At 36.9% G+C, this 20724-nt stretch overlaps 1 protein-coding gene across 2 annotated transcripts in view; it reads left to right on the top strand.

Annotated features, from left to right (window-relative positions):
* Positions 1–453: 453 nt before the first annotated feature.
* The window catches only part of svp (COUP transcription factor 2), a 132341-nt gene continuing 112070 nt past the window's right edge, over positions 454–20724 (top strand). The window contains exons 1-2 of one of the 2 annotated variants that reach the window (XM_089240816.1): positions 454–1629; positions 11700–12230. In XM_089240816.1, the coding sequence (XP_089096942.1) occupies positions 1254–1629; positions 11700–12230 (907 nt within the window). In that variant the 5' untranslated portion in view covers positions 454–1253. The remainder of the gene's footprint in view (positions 1630–11699; positions 12231–20724) is intronic. The other variant, XM_089240817.1, reaches the window with a different exon arrangement.

The raw sequence follows: 20724 nt of genomic DNA on the forward strand, positions 1-20724 counted from the left end.
AGCTTAACTTACATACACACACCAACAAACAAAAAAAATCTCCAAGACTTTCTTCACGCAGAGATTCACAAAAATCTTCCAAGAAAAGAGAAAAGAGAGATTAGAAAAACTCAAAAAAAAGAACCCTTTTCCCGAAAAATCTAAAAAAAAAAACCCCATAAAGATGGCTGCGTGCGCACCGCGTTGTGTATCTTTCTATTATCATCATCCTACAAAAAAAGATGGGGTTTTTTTTTTTCCACCGGCATGGGAAAGAATGGAATGCCGAGAGAGAAGAATAAAAAACGGGGGAGTAGGTGGGATAAAGAGTCGGAAAGAAGAGAGAGAAGGGGGTCGAAAGCTCCTCCCACCGATGGTCGCGAGCGCCCCTCTCGCGGCGGGGTCGAACCTGTCACGCGCTCTGGTTTCAGCAACAGCAGCAGGTTGCGCAGCCATCGCCGCCGCCGCCGACGAAGAGCGAGCGCCCTCCGGTTCAAGTTTGTGGTGGCTACTCTTCTCAGCCGCTCTTCTTCTTTTTTGGCCTCCCTCCCCCCCCCACCCCCTCCACTCTCTTTATCTTTCTTTGTGGAGTTGTGAGTGTGTGTGTGTGCGCGCGGATCGGTTGTTCACGTGACTAGCCGATCCGCCACTTACCTCTCCGCCCCCAGTCTCTCGACACCCTTCTGCCCTGGACGAGCATCACCGCCGCCTTCTCCTTCCTCCCCGATGGAAAACAGCCCCAAGTGAGAGAAGAGAGAGAGAGAGACTCCTTTGCTCTTTCTGCCATTCAGTTTAGTGAATAACGAAGTGTCGTAGGGTGAAGAAGTCTCGATTCTCGCTTGTTGACGACGCATTGCCACAGCGGCGGCGACGATATATATTCGACGTGTTTATTATTTGTGTCGCGTTTTATTGTTGGTTTTTTTTTCTCGTTTGTGTCTGAGGGTCAAGACTGACCTACTTGACCCCAGGGAACTTAGCTGTGGAAACTACTAATCTCGACTTTTGATTGTTTTTACCTCGTGACGCAAGGACATCGTTAGAAAAGGATTGTTATTATGAAACGGTTGTTTCTCGAGAGGATTGTTTGCGAAGAATGTCCCGTTGGCCGGACTAGCGATCAGTGAGACATCAAAAGCGGGAAACTTTTTTTCCCGTCCTCAATCTTGTTTGTTTGTTTTTTTTTTTATCCGTGGTAACGTTTTACGCCAACAACGGTCCTGTTGCAAGTACTGGGACCCACCGACCCGGGAGTGACGGCTCTCGGGCTGAATATGGCGGCTCTGGCCGTCACTCCGTGGCGGGATCCCGTCGCCGGAGAGGACATGGGTGCCGGGCCGCCTCACCATCACAACCCGCACAACGGGCCCCCGCCGCAGGCCAGCACGCCGTCGAGCTCGGACAAGAACGGCCAGCAGCAACAGGTCGAGTGTGTCGTGTGCGGTGACAAGTCCAGCGGCAAGCACTACGGACAGTTCACCTGCGAGGGATGCAAGTCTTTCTTCAAGCGGAGCGTCCGGCGCAACCTGACGTACACGTGCCGGGGCAACCGCAACTGTCCGATCGACCAGCACCACCGCAACCAGTGCCAGTACTGCAGGCTCAAGAAATGCCTCAAGATGGGAATGAGACGGGAGGGTAGGTGCACAGGTCAGCTCACATTATTTAGAAAATAACATTAAGTGGCACAAAAGACATTTATTTTCCCCCCTCGAAGAATCCATTTTTCCAAATGGACCCTCATTCATGGTTTTCGAATGCAAATCAATTATTTTTAAACAACAGAAAAATGTTAGTTAATATGTGGTGATAAAATTAAATTAATTTATTAGCTACCCCATCTCGTCTAATAACTTTGGGACATACCCCTAGGCCGTAGGCAGAGCAGAACTAAGGTAACTCTCACGATTTTAGTTAATTCTCCCCCATGCTTTAGTTAAGCAGGTTTGATTAATTAGCTAAAATATATTGTATTAGCGAAAATACTCGGCTCTGCCCGGGTTTTCTCTATGTCAGGGCTTCATGGGCCCCCCGGCAAATTTATTTTTCTAAGGCTCCCTATCTGACTATAAATCCTAATCAGGTCTCATTATCATGAGGCTCCCATTTACACTTGAGGGCCCCAGCTCATACCCGGATGAACCCATGCATTAAGACGGCAATGCCCTATATACTGGGAGTACCAAAGAAGTGACAAATCTTTATTAAACCAAACACACCCTGACGTTACTATTCCTGAGGAACTTCTAAAAGAGCAGATAAACCATTAAAGAAGTGATAAACCATTAAAGAAGTGATAAACCATTATAAAGGAGCAAACGTGATAAACCATAAGAAAACATGATAAACCATAAGAAAACATGATAAACCATAAGAAAACATGATAAACCATTATAAAGGAGCAAACGTGATAAACCATAAGAAAACATGATAAACCATTATAAAGGAGCAAACATGTCCGAAACTCATTGTTTGGGAACCACGGTAGTCAAAGTAAACATTCCAAAAAAGATTGTAGAGGCCGAGAAATCATTGTCGCCCGATTGTTTTCCTCCCATTTCGGGCACTTGCCCTATTCTGACCAACTTTCAAAGTAGCCTATCGTTCAAGTCGGGTCCTGTTTGCTATATATGTGAAATTTGGCGAAGATTGGTCCAAAATTGTAGATTTGTACAGATCACACTCAGACACACACAGAATCAATTTTATATTGGCGTAATAAGTTTTGGATCTAGGGTCACAACTGTGATTTTTACGAAGGGGTGGACAAACGTGATTCTCCTGCTTCCCCCCCACCACCTAAAATATGTCTTTCCTGTTAACCACAGTGTGTAGTATCTCCCCTTTGCCCGATATAGTTCAGCCCTGCCATCAGACATAAGATTAACTTAATGGTTACATTATATTATGCCTGACATGGCCAAATACTTCCCTTGCCCATGCGGATATCTTGACCACTTTTCCATCTGACCACCATTTATCACGCATTTTTTTCCAAAAACTAAAAAGCGTTTGGTGCGGCAGGATCAGCACCGTCATTGAAATACTCATTGTCACATAATAACTTCGTTATCAACTAATAATAATTCAGAAAGATGGGGATAAAATCATAAGTTCTAAGAATATCTGATCAAATCTCCTAATTATCTCATACAGCGGCAAGCAGTTATGATTATTTTTTGATTTTATATTGTCTGTTGTGCCACTTACATTTGTTGTTGATGTGTCAAGCGTGATTATTTAGTGATTAGTTCAGTGTGAAAATGAAACATTGATATAAATTTATTTTAACCGTAAATCATTAAAAAAAATATTCCAATGTGGAAAAATTATTAAGATATGAGAATTTTTTATTTCAAATAAATATTAAACTTTATTGTCACATAGAGAATTTAATAGCGGAAATTGCGTTAAAATTAGGTTTAGATATAATACATATAATATAATATCGCTTTCTAATACTTATTATTGTAGCTTAAATTAAATTAAGGATTTCTAATATTTTTATATTGGGAATCAGGACAGTTTTAAGAGCGCCATGGGCCACCGAGCAAATTGATTTTTCTGAAGTCCCTTATCGGACAATAAATACCTGCTTATCAATTTACATGCTTAATCTCTAAAGTATTATCTTATTATCACGAGGACTCCCGGGCCGTTTCGGGTGGACCCATGCGTTGACACGGCAATTTTGGGTATGAGATTGGTGTATTAAAAATTTCGCGGCACACCAGGTTATTCTAGAGGCACTTCGACGAATTCCTTTCAAGACGAATCCTTTCACACTGGATAGAATTCCGAAATATCTTTTCCCCCAAGCTGGTGCCGCGGCCGGCACGCTGTTGAGAATCATTTCTTTAATTACTTGAAAATCAAATTTTCCAACTTCACGAAACATAAAAATTCGACATGATTGGCGATGCTCGTACTGACACACATGCTAAATCAATAGTGCGTATTATCTGGAGGTGATTGTAAAAATAGAAACGTTAGAAAAGCCACTGAAAATTTAACACGTGTTCACATTTTAAATATCCACGAAAACCAGAGTTTCAATTAAAAAAAATTAACGTAAAAATACTGATAAACGATATAGTCAAAAGAATTAGGATAAAATTTTAAATTCTTCTCTTTTAGAATCTTGTTATACGATATTTACTCTTCAAAATCAAGCATCAAAGAAAATAGAGGAGACGTCGCTGTTAAAAAGAGATTAATCGACCGGCTAATTATTATTTTTTAATTAATTAATCGCTAAACGAGAACCTCACTCCAGTTTTTTTTTTCTCCCGTCGCGTTCGTCTAATTAATGGCTATTTATCTAATGAGATCGCTTTCATCAAATGATACTACTACTACGTGTATTTTGAAGCAGCCGCTATGGAATAATTTTTGATTCCACCGATAGACAGACATTTAAATTTTTAGTTCCTTTCATCCAAACGGATTTATATGTTCAAAGCCGCAATTTCGAAATCTATTATCTTAGATAAATGACGTAATTAGGATGACATGTCCAGGAAAAGGAAGAAAAAAAAAAGGAGTCCATCCATCCAGCTCTTACAGCGAATAGCCAAATAGGTTAATTTGAGGGAAATGATTATAATCAATCAAGTGGATCGGTTATTAGTTTGTAAAATACGCTATGAGAGGAAAAAAATGTCGAAGACGGTTACGGTTGGATAAACCGTTATTACTTCACTGACTTTCGTTTCTGACGTAGGCCGAATAAAATTGTACAAATCTCTATTTTCTATCAAGAAAAGACAAGCAAATCGATAAAATTTCACAATCACAGTCCCATGAGCGATTTCTTTCAATGACTATTAGTTCAAGAGAAACATATGCAGTGAAACCCTTGAGTGTCAACAGTTTAAATTATCCGTTACGTCATGCCAAAGTTTTATTGTGTATAGTGGCCAGTAGAGCTGAGTCCCTTGGGTGGTCAATCTAAACCGGATTTACCGTATATTGAATATGTATACATGCATTTTTTTTTGGACGAGGGTCAGTAGCAAATTGCTATTTGATCACAGGGATGGCTACCCTACAGAACGTGCCACTCAAATTCAATGGTCAATTGCTCCGGACGAACTGAGTATATCGAAACTAGGGTAGGAGTTAGTACAGCATATAGTATAGAGGCGCGGTCATCACGCCTACTTTTCTGTGTGACTGACCTCACTAATATCTATAGGTTTCAACACTCGTGAATATTATTTCATTCAAATCTTTGGAAATTTTTTTTTTCTTACGAAATAATTCGTTTAAAACTCTCCAAATAGTGGAACTGCATTCAATAAAATATAATCCAGATCCTTGATTGAAGAATAAAAATATTTCTCAGATTCCGAATGAATGCGAAGCTATTTGTAGTCTATTTGCGAAGATATTGAAATATATAGATGTAATGACGTCTGAATTTCTAATTAAAAATTATGAGTAAAAACCGTTTCATGAGAAAAATCAACCAGAATGTAAACGATGTCTAAAGAAGTAAGACAATACATTTTAAAATTAAATTGAAATAAAATTCATAATGTGTGCGTCAAAGTAGTTCTATTCAATTTCACATTACTGTACTCCACAGAGAAATCAGATTGCAACTCATGATTCATTACAATTATTTTTCGTAGTGTTTTGTTCTTTTCTCGGTTATTTAAGTATTAATAATTGGGTAAATCTTGATAAAAAAATTTAAAAAATCAAATAGAATTTTAATAATTTTATTTATTTTACTTGCAACTTTATTTTTAAACTCATTCTTTCCTTAAACCTGAATAACATATAAATGCCATTCAATCATAAAAAATGCATCCATAATAAAATTATTAAAAAATTATGTATATATTTTTCAAGTACGTATCTAAAAATAAGTATAATTTTCATTTATTACGGGGCTCTGTAATGGCTGCCCTGAAGAATAATTTGTTTTCTGATACGTATATAATTTATAACTGCGACCCAAAAAATATTTCACAAATCGCAACGGTCAAGAAACAAAAACGAACAAGTTTCTTTCAAATTATATTGGTCAGTTTCAAAAGAAAAAAAAAAAAGAACAGGGTCACTAAAAAACAACTAAAAATAAAGTGCTCGGAAAAAAAAATACGGAAATAAAAAAGCACGAAACTACTACAAAAGCTATAATTTCTCCACAAGGAAGCAAAAAGAATTTGATGATCGACGCAGTAAATAGTAGCGCTAGTAAACCAGCGTAAACAATCCCCCTCTCAGCTGTTCGGCATCTCTATACCATGTGTATCTACGTACGTATATACACACATTAAAAACATATATATAAAAAAAGAAGACAAGCCAAGCAGAGAAGCATCTCGTGGTTGCCATTCAACAGTTCAATGCTCCTGTGATAACCGAGGAGTGGCGATTAGAGATCACAGAAGGGGCCAAAACGATTGTCAGTATGAGCAACGCCAACCAACACATGTGTGTGAGAGAGAGAGAGAGGTCCGACGTCACGCAATCAAAATAGAATACTGCAAGATGAGAAAATATATATATAAAAAAAAGAGAGAAATAACAAGTGGATATAAAAAAAAAAGAGCAAAATAGTGTAGCTATTCAGTGCATGGTAAATGGGCTGGAACAGACGGGCAGACCTCCGTCACTATCTGCCTGGTATATACTAGTATGTATGTAGTCCCTCGGTGCATCTCGACTTTTAGAGGTTACACTCTTTTCAGGCTCATCACGAGTCAACTGGGCAATAGAGCAGATATAATTATTTCTCTATAGAAAGAGAGAAGTTGGGAGTATCGTCGACAGGTGTGCCGCGACATTTATCATTTAGAGTAGTTGGAAATGATTCATGAGAGATGACAGGATATGTTAGAACAAAGTTTCAATGAAAAGTTTTCATTTTAAGGCCGTGAACAACAAGGGAGTAGACGGATAGACATATTAACACGGTCGATAATAAAACACTAATAGCCGTAAGGATTCCACGGTGAAGTAGAGAAAAATTATCTTAAAAGAATTTCAGATGGAAATCGGCATATATGAGTCTTGGAAATCATTAATAAGTTGAAAAAAAGTAACTATATTTTAATCGCATTATGCAAAAAGGGCGTTAGTCATTATTTTTCGCAAAATTTCCATTTCAACATTGCCACTTCAGCACATGCTTTTAAATACTATATGTGAAATATGGCATCATTTTGTGGTGCCGAGTAACATATATTCATAGATAAAGTTTTAGAATATATTCAGAAAAAAGGATAATTTGTTTGCTGTTTTCTAAAAAATATATTTTTCGTGACTAATGCCTTTTTTGCATAATCAGTGATTCAGTATGTTAAACGGGACTTTTATCAGCCCCAATCCAATGATTTTAAATATAAAAATGAACATTTTTACTGCTTATAAGCGCTTAAAAAACGTTTTCTTTAATTGAGTAGTATCATATTATGGTTTGTTCGAACCACTCTCAAAATTACAACATGTTTAAAATGTTCTTTTATTCAATATAACTTTAATTAATGCAATAGAATTATATAATCGCTACCGTTGATCTTAGCCGCAATGTTCAAGTCTTTATATCATTATACTGATTATATTGGAACATTAATTACCGTAAATAATTTTAATTCATACGCAGAGCTATCCATAGGCAGGTGTGAAAAAATGCAGCTACCAGGTCCTAAAATTAAATTGAAATGCATCGACTGCATATTCAATCCTGACTTATAAACAAATGACTGGATTGTATCAATTTATAAGTGTTCATTGTTGCAAACCTTACTGATGAACTCTTACGTAAAGCTATTGTAGGAAGCCGCAGGAATTTTTTTCTGGTCGAGAAATGACTCACTCCAGTTCTATAAAAATAACCAAAATTTTCAACATAGATTAATGATATTATTACAGTGAAAGAGTAAGATAATTTTCAAAGATGTTTTTGGCAAGTCAACTATTTACTGTACTTGAAAGTTAATCCCGCAGGATACAAACATACTTACAGAATGAAATTTATACCTTATTTTATGGGAAAAATAGATATAAAATATACAATGTTATCTCACTACAACGATACTCAATAAACCGATAAATACCTCTACAACTATATTTTCCAAGCCTTGCTCAGAGATTTCTACACTAATTTTGAACTGCCGACTCTCGATATAATGATAGTCCCTCTACAACGATATTTTTTCTTGGTCCGCAGAGTATCATTATACAGTCGACGCTCGTCATAATGACCCCACGTTATAGCGACCATTCCATTACAAAGACCGGTAGGATAAGTCCCAAACGTTTTCATAGAACGACTATCATATATGTTTTACTTTCGATGTAACGACCTTCCCAATATTACATCCGTTTTCCACGGGACGAAGGGGGTCGTTATATTGAGCGTCGACTGTATCGGGATTTCATTCTATACGTATTTTATACCATCTAGATTATATTTATAATTTCATTTGTTTCACTGTTAGAAAATGCAAAGTGGAACAATAAAAATCCATCGAAGAAGAAAAAAAAATTTCAGAGACAAGAAATTTTATTTCATATTTTATATTTTTTCCTATCTGAATTCTCTCTCTTAAGCCAAATTTGCTCATTTTAAGCTTTCCTAATGTTCTTTGAAGGATTTTTTTACTTCTATCAATTGCCTCGTTCTCCGGCGACGATCTGTTTTGAGAACCGTCTGGTCCTGGATTTTATCACATACTAAACTCAAAAACAACGGCTGCTTACTGTCCTCCTTGTGAAAAAAATGAACTTAAAAAGGAATGTTGAGGTATGCGACTACAGAGACAGGGAGTGAGAGAAGTGTGATTTGGAGATGAGAAGGGAAAAGTGAAAAAAAGGGGAAATCAGGAAAAACAAGAGAGGAGAGAGAGAGAGAGAGAGAGAGAGGCATTAATTATTAGCATTATAAACAAACTTTATTGATGAACATACACATAAAATAACTGCAGAAATCCGGATTTTTTTTTTCTGCACCGGGCCTCCAGCTCTATTTGTGCAAAATAGTAAAAATTAAAAAAAAAATTAATGATATTATATTGCATATATAGTGAGGGAGAAATGTTTGAAAGACGTTTTTGATAAGTCAATACATATTATCAAAACTTCATGGCATTCATATAATTTAGATTTACATGAAAAAATTCCCGCAGGAACAAACATACTCGAAGAATGAAATCCAAATCTTATTTTCTAAGGAAAAAAATAGACAAAATATATGTATTTTATACTACCTAGATCATGTTTATAATCTCTTTTGTTTCGCTGTTAGAAGACGGGAAAAAAGAGCAGCAAAAATCCATTGGAAAATTTTTCCTGAGAAAAAATTTTATTTATTTTATATATTTTTTTCCTATCTTTAAATTCTCTCTCTTAAGCCAAATTTGCTCGTTTTAAGCTCCACTAATGTTCTTTGACGGTTTTTTTTCCCCTCTCACTCTATCTCTTGCCTCCTTCTCCGACGACGATCTGTTTTCAGGACCGTCTGGTCCTTGATTTTATCGCATACTAAGCTCAAAAACATCGGCTGCTTGCTGTCCTCCTTGTTAAAAAAAAACTGTAAAAATGTAGAGATATGCGAATAGAGAGAGAGGGAGTGAGAGAAGTATGATTTAGAGATGAGAGAGAGAGAGAGTGAAAAAAAGGAGAAATCAGGGGAAAAACGAGAGAGAGAGAGATAGAGGGAGGCAGTGAAAGAGGGAGTGGGAGGTCCTGGAAACGACGCTCCTGTTTTCTCCTTGGCCACATACTTTTAGTCGTGTTTCTCGGACGAAAAGCTTTTGGGAGCTGTTGCCACTGCGCGCGGCCTGGAAATAGAAAAAAGAAGCCCCGAAACGGTTCGGGTTCGTCCGCCGCTCATATCAAACGGAACATTCGTTTGAGTGTTTCTCTATTTCTCTGAGCTCTCAACGGCCTGATTCTTATTCTCAAAATTTATTTAATTCGAGATGTCTATCAGAGAAAATGTTTAAAGTTATTTCCCTCCTTTTCCTTCGAGTTTTGAAAACTTGAGATCTGAGTCTCATCTTGCAGAGTTTCTCCCCACGTGTTCCCCCGGAATCATTCTGATCGGAAGCGATCAGAATGTTAGGCTGAAACCACGTGCTATTGGCTGCTTCTGGATTTGGAGAAAGGCTGACGAAATATCTGAGAATTTTGATCACAGATATGATCTTCTTTGAATAAGACTGATATTGTCCGAGGAATTTCAAACAGAAATATGATAGAATTTCTTTGATCAAGCCTGATATTGTCTGAGGAATTTCAAACAGAAATATGATAGAATTTCTTTGATCAAGCCTGATATTGTCTGAGGAATTTCGAAAAAGAGTATGATCGAATTTCTCTAAATAAGACTGATATTGTGAGAATATCTTTGAATTAGACTTGTCTGAGGAATTCCAAAGAGAAATAGGATGAAATTTGTTTGATCAAGCCTGACATTTTCTGAGGAATTTCAGAGTAGGATCGCATTTTTTTTTAAATAAGACTGATATTATCCAAGGAATTTCGAACAGAAATATGATGGCATTTCTTTGATTAAGTCTGATATTGTCTGAAGGAGTTCGTAAAAAAATACGATCGAATTTTCTTAAATAAGACTGATATTGACTGAGGAATTTTGAAAAAAAAATATGGTCGAATTTCTTTAAATCAGACTGACATTGGCTGAGGAATTTAGAGCAAAACATTGTCGAATTTGTCTGAGTAAGATGTATATTGTCTGAGAAATTTCGAACAGACATATGGTAGAATTTTCTTGAATAAGGCTGATATTGTTTGAGAAATTTGGAGCAGACGTGATCGATCTTCTTTGACTAAGCCTGATATTGTCTACGGAATTTTGAAGAAAAATATGGTAAAATTTCTTTGAATAAGACTGATATTGTCTGAGAAATTTCGAACAGAAATATGATCGAATTTCTTTGAATGAGATCGATATTGTTGAAAAAAAATTTCAAACAGAAACAGTATGTGATTTCTTTGATTAAAATTGATTGATTCGAATGATTGATCTTTTCTGAATATGATGGATATTATCTGATAAATTTTCTAACAGACAGTGATTGAATTTCTTTGAAAAAAGAATGGACCTCATGATATTTTCTGACGAATTTCAAACCGAAACTGACTTTCTGATTGCAAATATAGTAAATTTTTAGATTAGTGAAAACTTTCGGTGAAATTCAATTCAGTGCTACACGACGTGAACACAAAAACTGACAGAGATAGTTGAAAATTCAAACTTTTAGTTCCTTAAAGTGCTTTCCATCTGAGGAAAACGCCACGTTTGTGAAAATTTTCATTGAAACAAAACGAACAAATTTATAGTGATTTATTTCAAACGATCATTGACTTAATCTCACCTGATGATTATTACTACCGAGTACAGGTTGTAAATGATTCGGATTGACTTAGGAGAATAATAGTTATTCCCATCTTTTCCTTTCATTGACCTCTATTGTGGTTATTCTTCTTTATCTGTATGCGTTAGGAAACAAAGAAATGAGTCTAAAGTTAAACAGAAATTGTGACTATTACTGTACTAGTATTTTTGCATAATCTTTCTATATTGATGATATTTACTAACCAGTGAAAATTAACATTTGTCATGTTGTATGATTGAGAGTTGGTTCGGAATAATATCACCATGTTGAGTATGCAATTTTTGAATTGTGAAGTATGTCGTAAATTTGGACCTACATGCTGTCTTTTGTGTCCCTCCGCAGCTGTCCAGCGGGGGCGGGTACCCCCGAGTCAGCACCCGAGCTTGCCCGGCCAGATGACTCTTAGCAACGGGGACGCTATCAACGGACATTCCTACCTCTCTAGTTTCATCTCGCTGCTGCTGAGGGCCGAGCCCTACCCTCCGTCGAGGTACGCGCAGTGCATGCAACCGAACAACATAATGGGCATCGACAACATATGCGAGCTCGCCGCAAGGCTACTGTTCAGTGCTGTGGAGTGGGCGAGGAACATACCGTTCTTCCCGGAACTCCAGGTAACGGACCAGGTGGCCCTGCTGAGGCTCGTGTGGAGCGAGCTGTTTGTGCTGAACGCTTCCCAGTGCTCCATGCCCTTGCACGTGGCACCTCTACTAGCCGCGGCCGGGCTACACGCGACGCCGATGGCCGCGGACCGGGTCGTCGCTTTCATGGACCACATACGAATCTTTCAGGAACAGGTTGAAAAACTGAAAGCTCTACACGTAGACGCTGCGGAGTACAGCTGCCTGAAAGCAATCGTCCTCTTCACCACAGGTGAGTGTCATAAAAATTTATCCATAGCATCTTTCTTAAATTCTATATATTGCTTAATAATAATTGTGCAACCTCTCTAAAGAGCTACCTTCGTTCAGAGCAGCTTTTCTATAATAGACCTTAGTTTTACCTCCATTAAAAGACTACCGACGTCCTTTATTAAGACACTTTTTTTATGAGAGGAAATAGTGTCATTTTTCTCTGATTTACATTCACACGGAGGGGGAGTAATTTCATGCAACATGGCTATTATTTAAATGTTTCGCTCAGATGCCCTATCGCTCTGCATCTGTGGAATGTAGACGTTTCGTGGCAGATAAGGGGGGATATTGAGGTAAATCTATCGATGTAGTTTGACATAATATGAGGGCAAATGTGTATGGAATAGTTTTATTGCAAAAAAAAAAAAAATTGTTGCTGACTTAATAGTAAGTGTAAATTGAGCAATACAAAATAAATTTTATTAACAAGAATATAAAGTTCGTAAAAAATCGTATGGGGTGCAGTAACTTGTGAAATTTTTATTCGATAAAAAAATTTAGACACCATGTTTTACACATAATATAATCACACATAAAATTTATTTTTTACGCTGTATAGCGGCGTTTTCCAAAGTGAGCAATATTGCCGGAATGTTGAACTATTTCGGAAGCTGTGACTATAATATATGAACTTATTATGAAGGAGTTAAGATGTACAGAAGTACTGGGGAAAATATTTTTCTTTTGGGGCGGAGGGAGTATGGCAAGCGTTTTTCTGACACTGCTGTACAGATATCAGATACATATTAGATTGATGTGAATCATTTATTTCTGAACCTTTGTAGGGCGAAATACAACTTTTTTGACGTGAGTAAATCGGCGTGATTTTTGAGGTCTACGAAAATAGGTCAGACTTTGAATCTAAATAACTTCCGGAAAACACATACGAAGATAGTGTTGAATGTTTCGTTCGGAAGATGAAGATTTAAAGTTTCTAGTGAACAAGAAACTGATCCCAGTATGAAATTATCAGATAACACAAAAGTGTCGCAAACAAGAAGTACGAAAACTGCCGTTGTCACGCATCGAAAATTGGTATAGCTTAGAACCCCGGTCCGCTATGAACTTATGCGTGGTGCCATTGGATTCGTCTCAGCAAGTTCTAGAAGAATATAGTGAAATAAAAGCTAATGTAGGAACATTTGAAAAAAAAAAAAAAACTTATGGTCCAAACGTTGTGATTTTTTTAATAACCAGAGATATGACTAATTTCTTGTTTTTGAAACATTGAAAAGTATTTGAGATGATAGAGCGACTTGTGGGAACATCGGCGTACGCAAAGGGGAGGGTTGTGATTCTAAACCCCCCCCCCCTTTTTGAGCCAAGATTATAGTGTTATTTTGTAGGAAAAAGCTGAAACCCTCCCCTTCAGAAGGAAAAAAAAAATTTGAAAACCCCCCTCGAGAAAATTCTGCGTAGGCCTATGTGTGGGAATTCCAAACAATTCAAAGTCGCTAATGCATTACTAATTTACGTATTCGCGTTGAAAACGTCTCGACACACAGCCTACTCTGATTTTTTTGCTTGTAATTCACTTTATTAAAGGCCGTCATTATGTTTGAAATATCCTTTTTCAAAAAATAAGAAGGGTTGCTCTCTCTCAGAGAGGTTTCACCGTATTTTCAGCTGCAAAAAATAAGAACAATCATGGGTTTTTAAGAAATTAATTAAGAAGGTGAATTGAAATTCGGACCATATGATGGCACAAGTGAACAAATTCACTATCGGTGGCGACGGGAATAAATATTCCATGGGAATGTAATGCAAATGAATAAACATTATTCCAATCGAACAGTCCAAAAATTCGAAAAACACGCCTCGTGTCTGCCTCTTCTTTGCTGGGTCCTTGTTGGAGTTGTTTGACATCCACCCACTTGAGCAGTCCCGAGTCTTATCTTCCCACGGGACAACATCTAAAGCTTCATGGAGCTGAGTTAATGTATAATTAAAACTGCGGCACAATCTTATTATTATTGCTTCGTGGTGTTGACTTCAAACCCAGCTGATACGATAGGATGACTTGGTCGAATTAGTCTCTTCCGGTTTTTCATTTTTTCTTTTCTCTTAACTGGCAACAGCGAGAAGAAAGAAAAAGGTCTCTTACGCCATCGTTTTGAGTCATAGCTGTTGGACCGAATATAGTTCGGTGTGTGGAAAAAGAACATCATGATAGTTTTGAATGGGGATCTTTATGGCCATCATTAGAAAGCTACTTGTACGAAACTTCGCGCTCACTCACCGCGTGCTTTATCGGTTTACATCATTATCTCATTTAATGCGTTGGCCTTATAAAATTATTTCGGGCAGCGCCGTTCGCTATCTAATCTGGGTTATTTGATCAACATTATTGTTTATCGCAAATTTTTATCAATTAGCAAAACTATTTTTTTTTTCAAGTAATGTACGGTAGATTTCAGGAAAAGTATCCTGTTACTCTAGATTAATTTTTGGATATCGGCAAATTGCGTAAAAACATGATGTGAAACAATTTTCTGATCCATAGTTGATGGTCAAGGACGAATACGCCGATACGAATCGAGGACAATAGCTGCAAGGTGCCCAGCAATATTCGAAATCCGGGAAATGAAAAATGGTCAGGGGACAATGAAAAATATGTGGCAAAAGTCAGGGAAATATGCAAATATTTGGAGAAAAAAACTCAAGGAAAAATTTCGTGAATGGTAAAAACTGAAACTTGGAAAAAGATTTAGGAAGATTAAGATTTTGAGTTATATTTCTTTATTCAAGAGGAGTAAAGTCAGGGAAGTTTCCGATTTTTAGTCAGAGAAAAATGATCAAGCAGATTTTGCTGGGAACCCTCAACTGGCGTTGAAGTACCCTAAAAAAACAATTAAAATATTAACAAATGGGCTAAATGAGGTCCTTAGATCTTTCAGCGTCTTTCTTTCTGTGGAAAGTTCGAAATTATTTAATCGATGATTATGCATTGCTTTGACATCAATGTATTTTGCAGAAGATTGTATATTTATGAATAACGGGAGGAGAGGAAGCTCTCGGTCCTTGTACAAAGTTTTTAGGGGTGAAGGAGGTCAAGGAGACTAAGCACACAGATTACAGCGCTTATGGTCAAGGGTTTTCTAATTCATCACTTACCAGTTCCGATGTTCCCGGATAAAAAGATTATTTAATTTAATCTCGAAGTAAGACAGCTGCTATTTCTTTGTGCCGCTTAAGACTAAAAATGTCCTTTAGTTTATATATATATATATAGGTTCAACCCATGGCCCAAGGGATAAAAATGACCCTCGCAGTCCTCTGATCTGAACGGGACCTCGAACTTAATTTGTTAAAATGAACTGTGTGAATGATTTTTCACACCAGTATTGTTCGGTCGCTTTTTTCTTAATTTGATAGGAGTTTGAACAGAGCTTATCCAAACTTGAGCCCTTTCACTGTTTCTTGTTTCTTCACCTATGGATTCCAATGTGACTATGGATGAAATTGCAACACTATCTAGCATAGATAAGTTTCACTGAGCCGTCGTCCGTCGTTCGGTTGTCCAGCCAGCCAACGTAGATAAGTCTCAACAGGAAAAAAAAATTACGTTAGTTTTTGATTTAAAAGTTTCACTGTAAAATGAAAAAAAAAAAAAAAAAAACCCATTCGAAGTCATGAATCGTTGTCCAGGACCGTTTACCAAACCGGGGAGGGGGGGCATGAAAGATTCCCAAATTATTATTATTTTACTCAAGTAGCCAGCGAAAGGCATCCTTTAAATAATACGTGTACTCAACCCATGGCCCCGCGGGTCAAATGTGGCCGTTGGTGTAATCCGATCTTGCCCGCTACTTCAAATCCAATCTTGTAAACATGAACCAAGCGGCACATTTCCAGATCACTTAAGTCAGCGTTTCTTGAGCACCACCGGGCCGCGGTCCGGTACCAAACCCTGACATCAGGACCTGAAAAATTGAACCGTAAGTTGTTCACTTTCACTTTTACCCATTTATTTTCCATTAGTTCTGTGTATGACTAAACCTTTCACTAACAAAAAATAAATGAACCGGGCCGCGGGCTTCCGAAGGTTGAGAACCCTTGACTTAAGAGACCTGCAGCACATTTGCAGAATACTTTAGTAACCAGCGGCATATTCACAGATCACTTTAGTAACCCCACAACACAGTTCCAAATCACTCAAGAGTCCCGCCTCAAATTTACAGACACCTTTAATGACACGCGGCGCTTTTCCAGATCACTTAAGTAGCTCACGATACGTTTTCAATACAATTAAATGACCCACACTCCCCCTAAAGGTTGGGCACCCTTGCTTTAAATTCCCTAAATCTAATGCGTGGCCCACACTCTCCGAAATCATCCCTGCTTTGATACGATTTGAAATTTCAAACATAAAACTTTACGATATTGAAACATGGAATCCTTCAATCATGTTAACATTCCTATCCCCACGGAATCAATCGCATAATAATGTAGGATAATTATTTGCGACAAACGACACAACACAAAACCGAGAACAAAATTAAACACGATTGGGTCGTCGAGATAAAACACGAGCACTAATTAAAAGAAGTGCCTCCTCCGGATGATTGTTACACTCCTCCGTTAGTTGTTGTTGTTACGGTTTTCTCCGGAGAGAGAGAGAGAGAGAAACAGGAATTATTACAGAAACATCGTCGCGGAGAGAAGAGGAAAATGGGAGAGAGAGAGAGAGAGAAAGGAATTAATTATATTGGTATTCCGTTTGTGTGGATATGTCGCGTTCATAGCCGCGCGAAGATAGAGTGAAACGAATGACCGTAACATTAGCGGTGAATGACGACGCGGAAACAGATACAACCGGACATCTTCGCACTCCGTCGCCCACTTAAAATGCCGTTTGACAATCCACACAAATCTCCACCAACACGGCTCAATAAATCAAACAGCATCACGACATAATGCGTGCGAATGGCAATTCCGCACACACACATACCTAGTTCTGCTTCAAGAGACTAATTCACTCCGTCCGCTCGCTACATGTTACTGTAACCATGTGTATATAATTGGAATCCGTCTGGGGACTTTTTCCCCCAAAAGGACTATTTTCGATTTTTTTTTTTTTTCTCAAGGCGACCACAGAGAACCGAATCAGGTTCTGTGTCTTGACTTTTTCTCAAAATTTTATTTTAAAAACATTGTCTCAAAAAAATTGGTGTCGTGTCAACATTATCACGCATGGAAATGGATAGTCTCGGATGATGTCGGATAGCTCGACAGTCACAGGATCAGAAGTACAGTCGAACTCGGTTATAACGACCCCGGTTGTAACGACATCTCGGCTAAAACGTCAATAATTGTCGGTCGTGACTGATTCCCATAGGAAATAATACCAATGAACCTTGCTTCGTTCTAAATACCGTCCTTGAACGTCAATGATCGACCTCGGATATAACGACATGTTTCCGGCACTTTTGCTACTCTTTTATGGTGTTTTCCCTGGGAATTCTTAGAATTAAAGCATTTTTTTACCACATTAAGGCAATGCTTGTCTGTTGTTTTGTTATAACTGACGCTGAAAATAAGATTTATTGCATGGTTGATGCTCCAACTTGATCATGGACATTCCCGTATTTTCCCGTAATTTTGACCTTCGAGATGGAAGTGCATATTTTATTCATAAACCAAAATTCATAATTCTTCACAAGAATCACGGAAATTCAGACCGTAAATCAGTTCTAAAAAAATGGGTTATCGACATCTCCTGTTTAGTTTAAACACTAATTTTTAAATTGATGCATATTCTAGCAATATGTTTATTTGTTCTTCAAAATAAATTTATATTGTAAATTATTGATTTTGATAAAATCCATTGCAACAAAATTCAGTTTTATTACGCAGTTAATATCATCGGTTTAGATAATTTTTTTTCTTAATTTTGTTGTTTTCTATAATGAGATTCAATCCGGTAATTGTGTGCGTCAAAATAAATTAGTTTCGTTTTTCATTGTCCCCTAGTTTTGACTGTAAATATAGTAAAATCTCTCAGATGCGGTCATTCTATGGCCAAATAGTTATTTCCCCTTGTGTAAGAAAAGTATGCATTTTAAACTCCTGATTAATGGTCACCCCTCTTTTACGGACGATTTTTTTTTCCACCCGGTACCCGCAAAAGACGAGTTTAAAAAAAAAATGTACTGCTTTTTAATTCCATACATATAAATTTTGGTCATATTTTTTCACTTTCGTCTTCTTTTTTATCTGAGAAACCAATTTCTCAATAATTTACTGAATACTTGATTATTTCGATAATTCGTGCTCACATATATAATAATCGGATACAGTGAAATATCGGTTAATAGGGTGTTTCTTCTGCGTTCTTGAGCCTGAACCATTAAAACAACTGCTTAAAAACTTTATTACCTTTGCAATGTATTCGTAGTGGTTATTTTACTTATTTGCAATGTATTTAGTATGTTTTTAATGTAGTAACCAGAGCTGGACATGTCCGGAGCATGTAAAAATTGATTACCGAAATGAAAAAAGCCCTAATTTCTAACTTGGATGGTTTTTCAAAGACTTTCTTCCGCTTTTCTTTTAGCGTCATTGTATATTATTTGGTTATGAGCTAATTCCAAATTGGAAATTTGTTGTATTACTTTCATTTTCATAGGAAGACACCCCACTCCCCCTGTACCTTTTAAATACTTACAGTGGTCTCTTTTTTTTTTCTCTGGGGAGAATGCTGAAAATATTGTGGGAAAAAATTCTGAAAAGACATATGACTGTTTTTCAAACAATTGAAACCCGTTTCTTTGAGGCTCGCCACATCTGCATATTCTCAGAAACAAGCAGTAAACAAATTACTCAAGTGTCCACTCTAAATGGTCACCAGCCAATTACTATTTTCATTTATGTCAACCATCACCTTAAAGTGTATGGATTTTGCGATGACAGTATGCAGGAACTGTTTCAAAAATACGTTTTTACTGTTTGCAAAAATTACGAGCATTTGAAGGATGTAAATGACGTTTTCATTATTATTATTTTTATTATTATTTGGAGTTCGATTCGAAGTAAAACCGTCCAATAATTGAAGTTTTGTGGCGAATAAATGAAGTATTTGTATATTAAAATGAATGGGAACCAATTGCGACCGAAGATAAACTTAGTGTACATCGAAGTGAATGTCGTAAAACTGAACGACGTAAAAACGAAGTTATACTCCAGCAAATACGTAGTTAAATATTATTTTATTTATTTTAAAAGTTCCTATGAAGGCCGACGGCTCTTACTCGCCAGGAAAAACGACTTCACAACGTTGTTGAAATTTTAATGCACGAACAAGACGCATGCAATAATGATCTGGAAAACTAATTACACAAATATATATAATCGAGATCTAAAAGATTATCACACATTGCAGACATATACAATCTAAATCTAGAATAAACGGATATATATAGAATCTAAATCTATGAAAATAATTTCAAAATCTGAAACATAATAAAAATTCGGAACATCCGTCTTCAGACGTACTACCGTTCAGACGTTGGCACTGTGCACCACCTATGAATGAAAATAAATAACAGTATAGTTTTAACTTTCAAACGAACCTAAAATATAGTACTCAAAACTGGACCTTATAATTTTATGGAAAATACCTCTGTGTTAATCAGAACGAGTACCATCATTGCGATTTCATCAGTATCTCTCATTCATATTTCATTCTAATGTGGTTCAGCTCTTATGAGTCCCGCAAGAGTAATCCTGAGAGTAAAATGACCATCGAAGAGTAAAGTTTGTGCTCCCGAGGTCTTGATAAATCCGACCAATTGGGTTTCATTTATTGTCTCTTACATCACAGTTGACAAACGCCAAATATTACGGTATATATATCTTTTAACATCTAATATATTTTACATACCTCATTTCCGTTATTCTTTCATGATGTTTTCATTGCGATGTTGACATTGGTAAATGAAGCACTATTGGTGAAGTTGTTTTACCTCACCCAAAAGTCGCCGACCGAAACTTTACGAACGTTTCGGACAAAGGAGAGATCGAAAAAAAGCTTCGTCCAGAATACTGCCATTTGATTTCGTACAGCGTCCTCTATCAACAAAAATTTAAACTAACTTTTTTTTTGTGCCAAAATCATCTCTCTTCGTGAGAATAATTTTTTGGAAAAAAAAAGGGCATTCAAAAATACACAATTTTTTTTTAAATTTATATGAATTTTTAAAATATTCACAAACTTTCGTTATTAGAATAAGTTTCTAAGTAACTCACAACTTATTTGTTTTAACTTATACAATTCTTTCATTTTGATTATTTTCCTTAGAGCGGGTATTTACCGTTAATATTACGTTGATTCTATCAACTAAGATATTTATGTGCTAGCTTATTTATATGAAATTTATTTTCGCTGTACCACACAAGGATTGAGACAATAATTTCACAAACAGAGTCGAGTTTTCATATAATGAAGTGGCAAA

Source organism: Pholcus phalangioides, unplaced genomic scaffold (assembly GCF_987345545.1).
Source record: "Pholcus phalangioides strain wild (caught in Gottingen) unplaced genomic scaffold, Ppha-v1.0 ptg000013l_1, whole genome shotgun sequence".
Lineage (NCBI taxonomy): Eukaryota > Metazoa > Arthropoda > Arachnida > Araneae > Pholcidae > Pholcus > Pholcus phalangioides.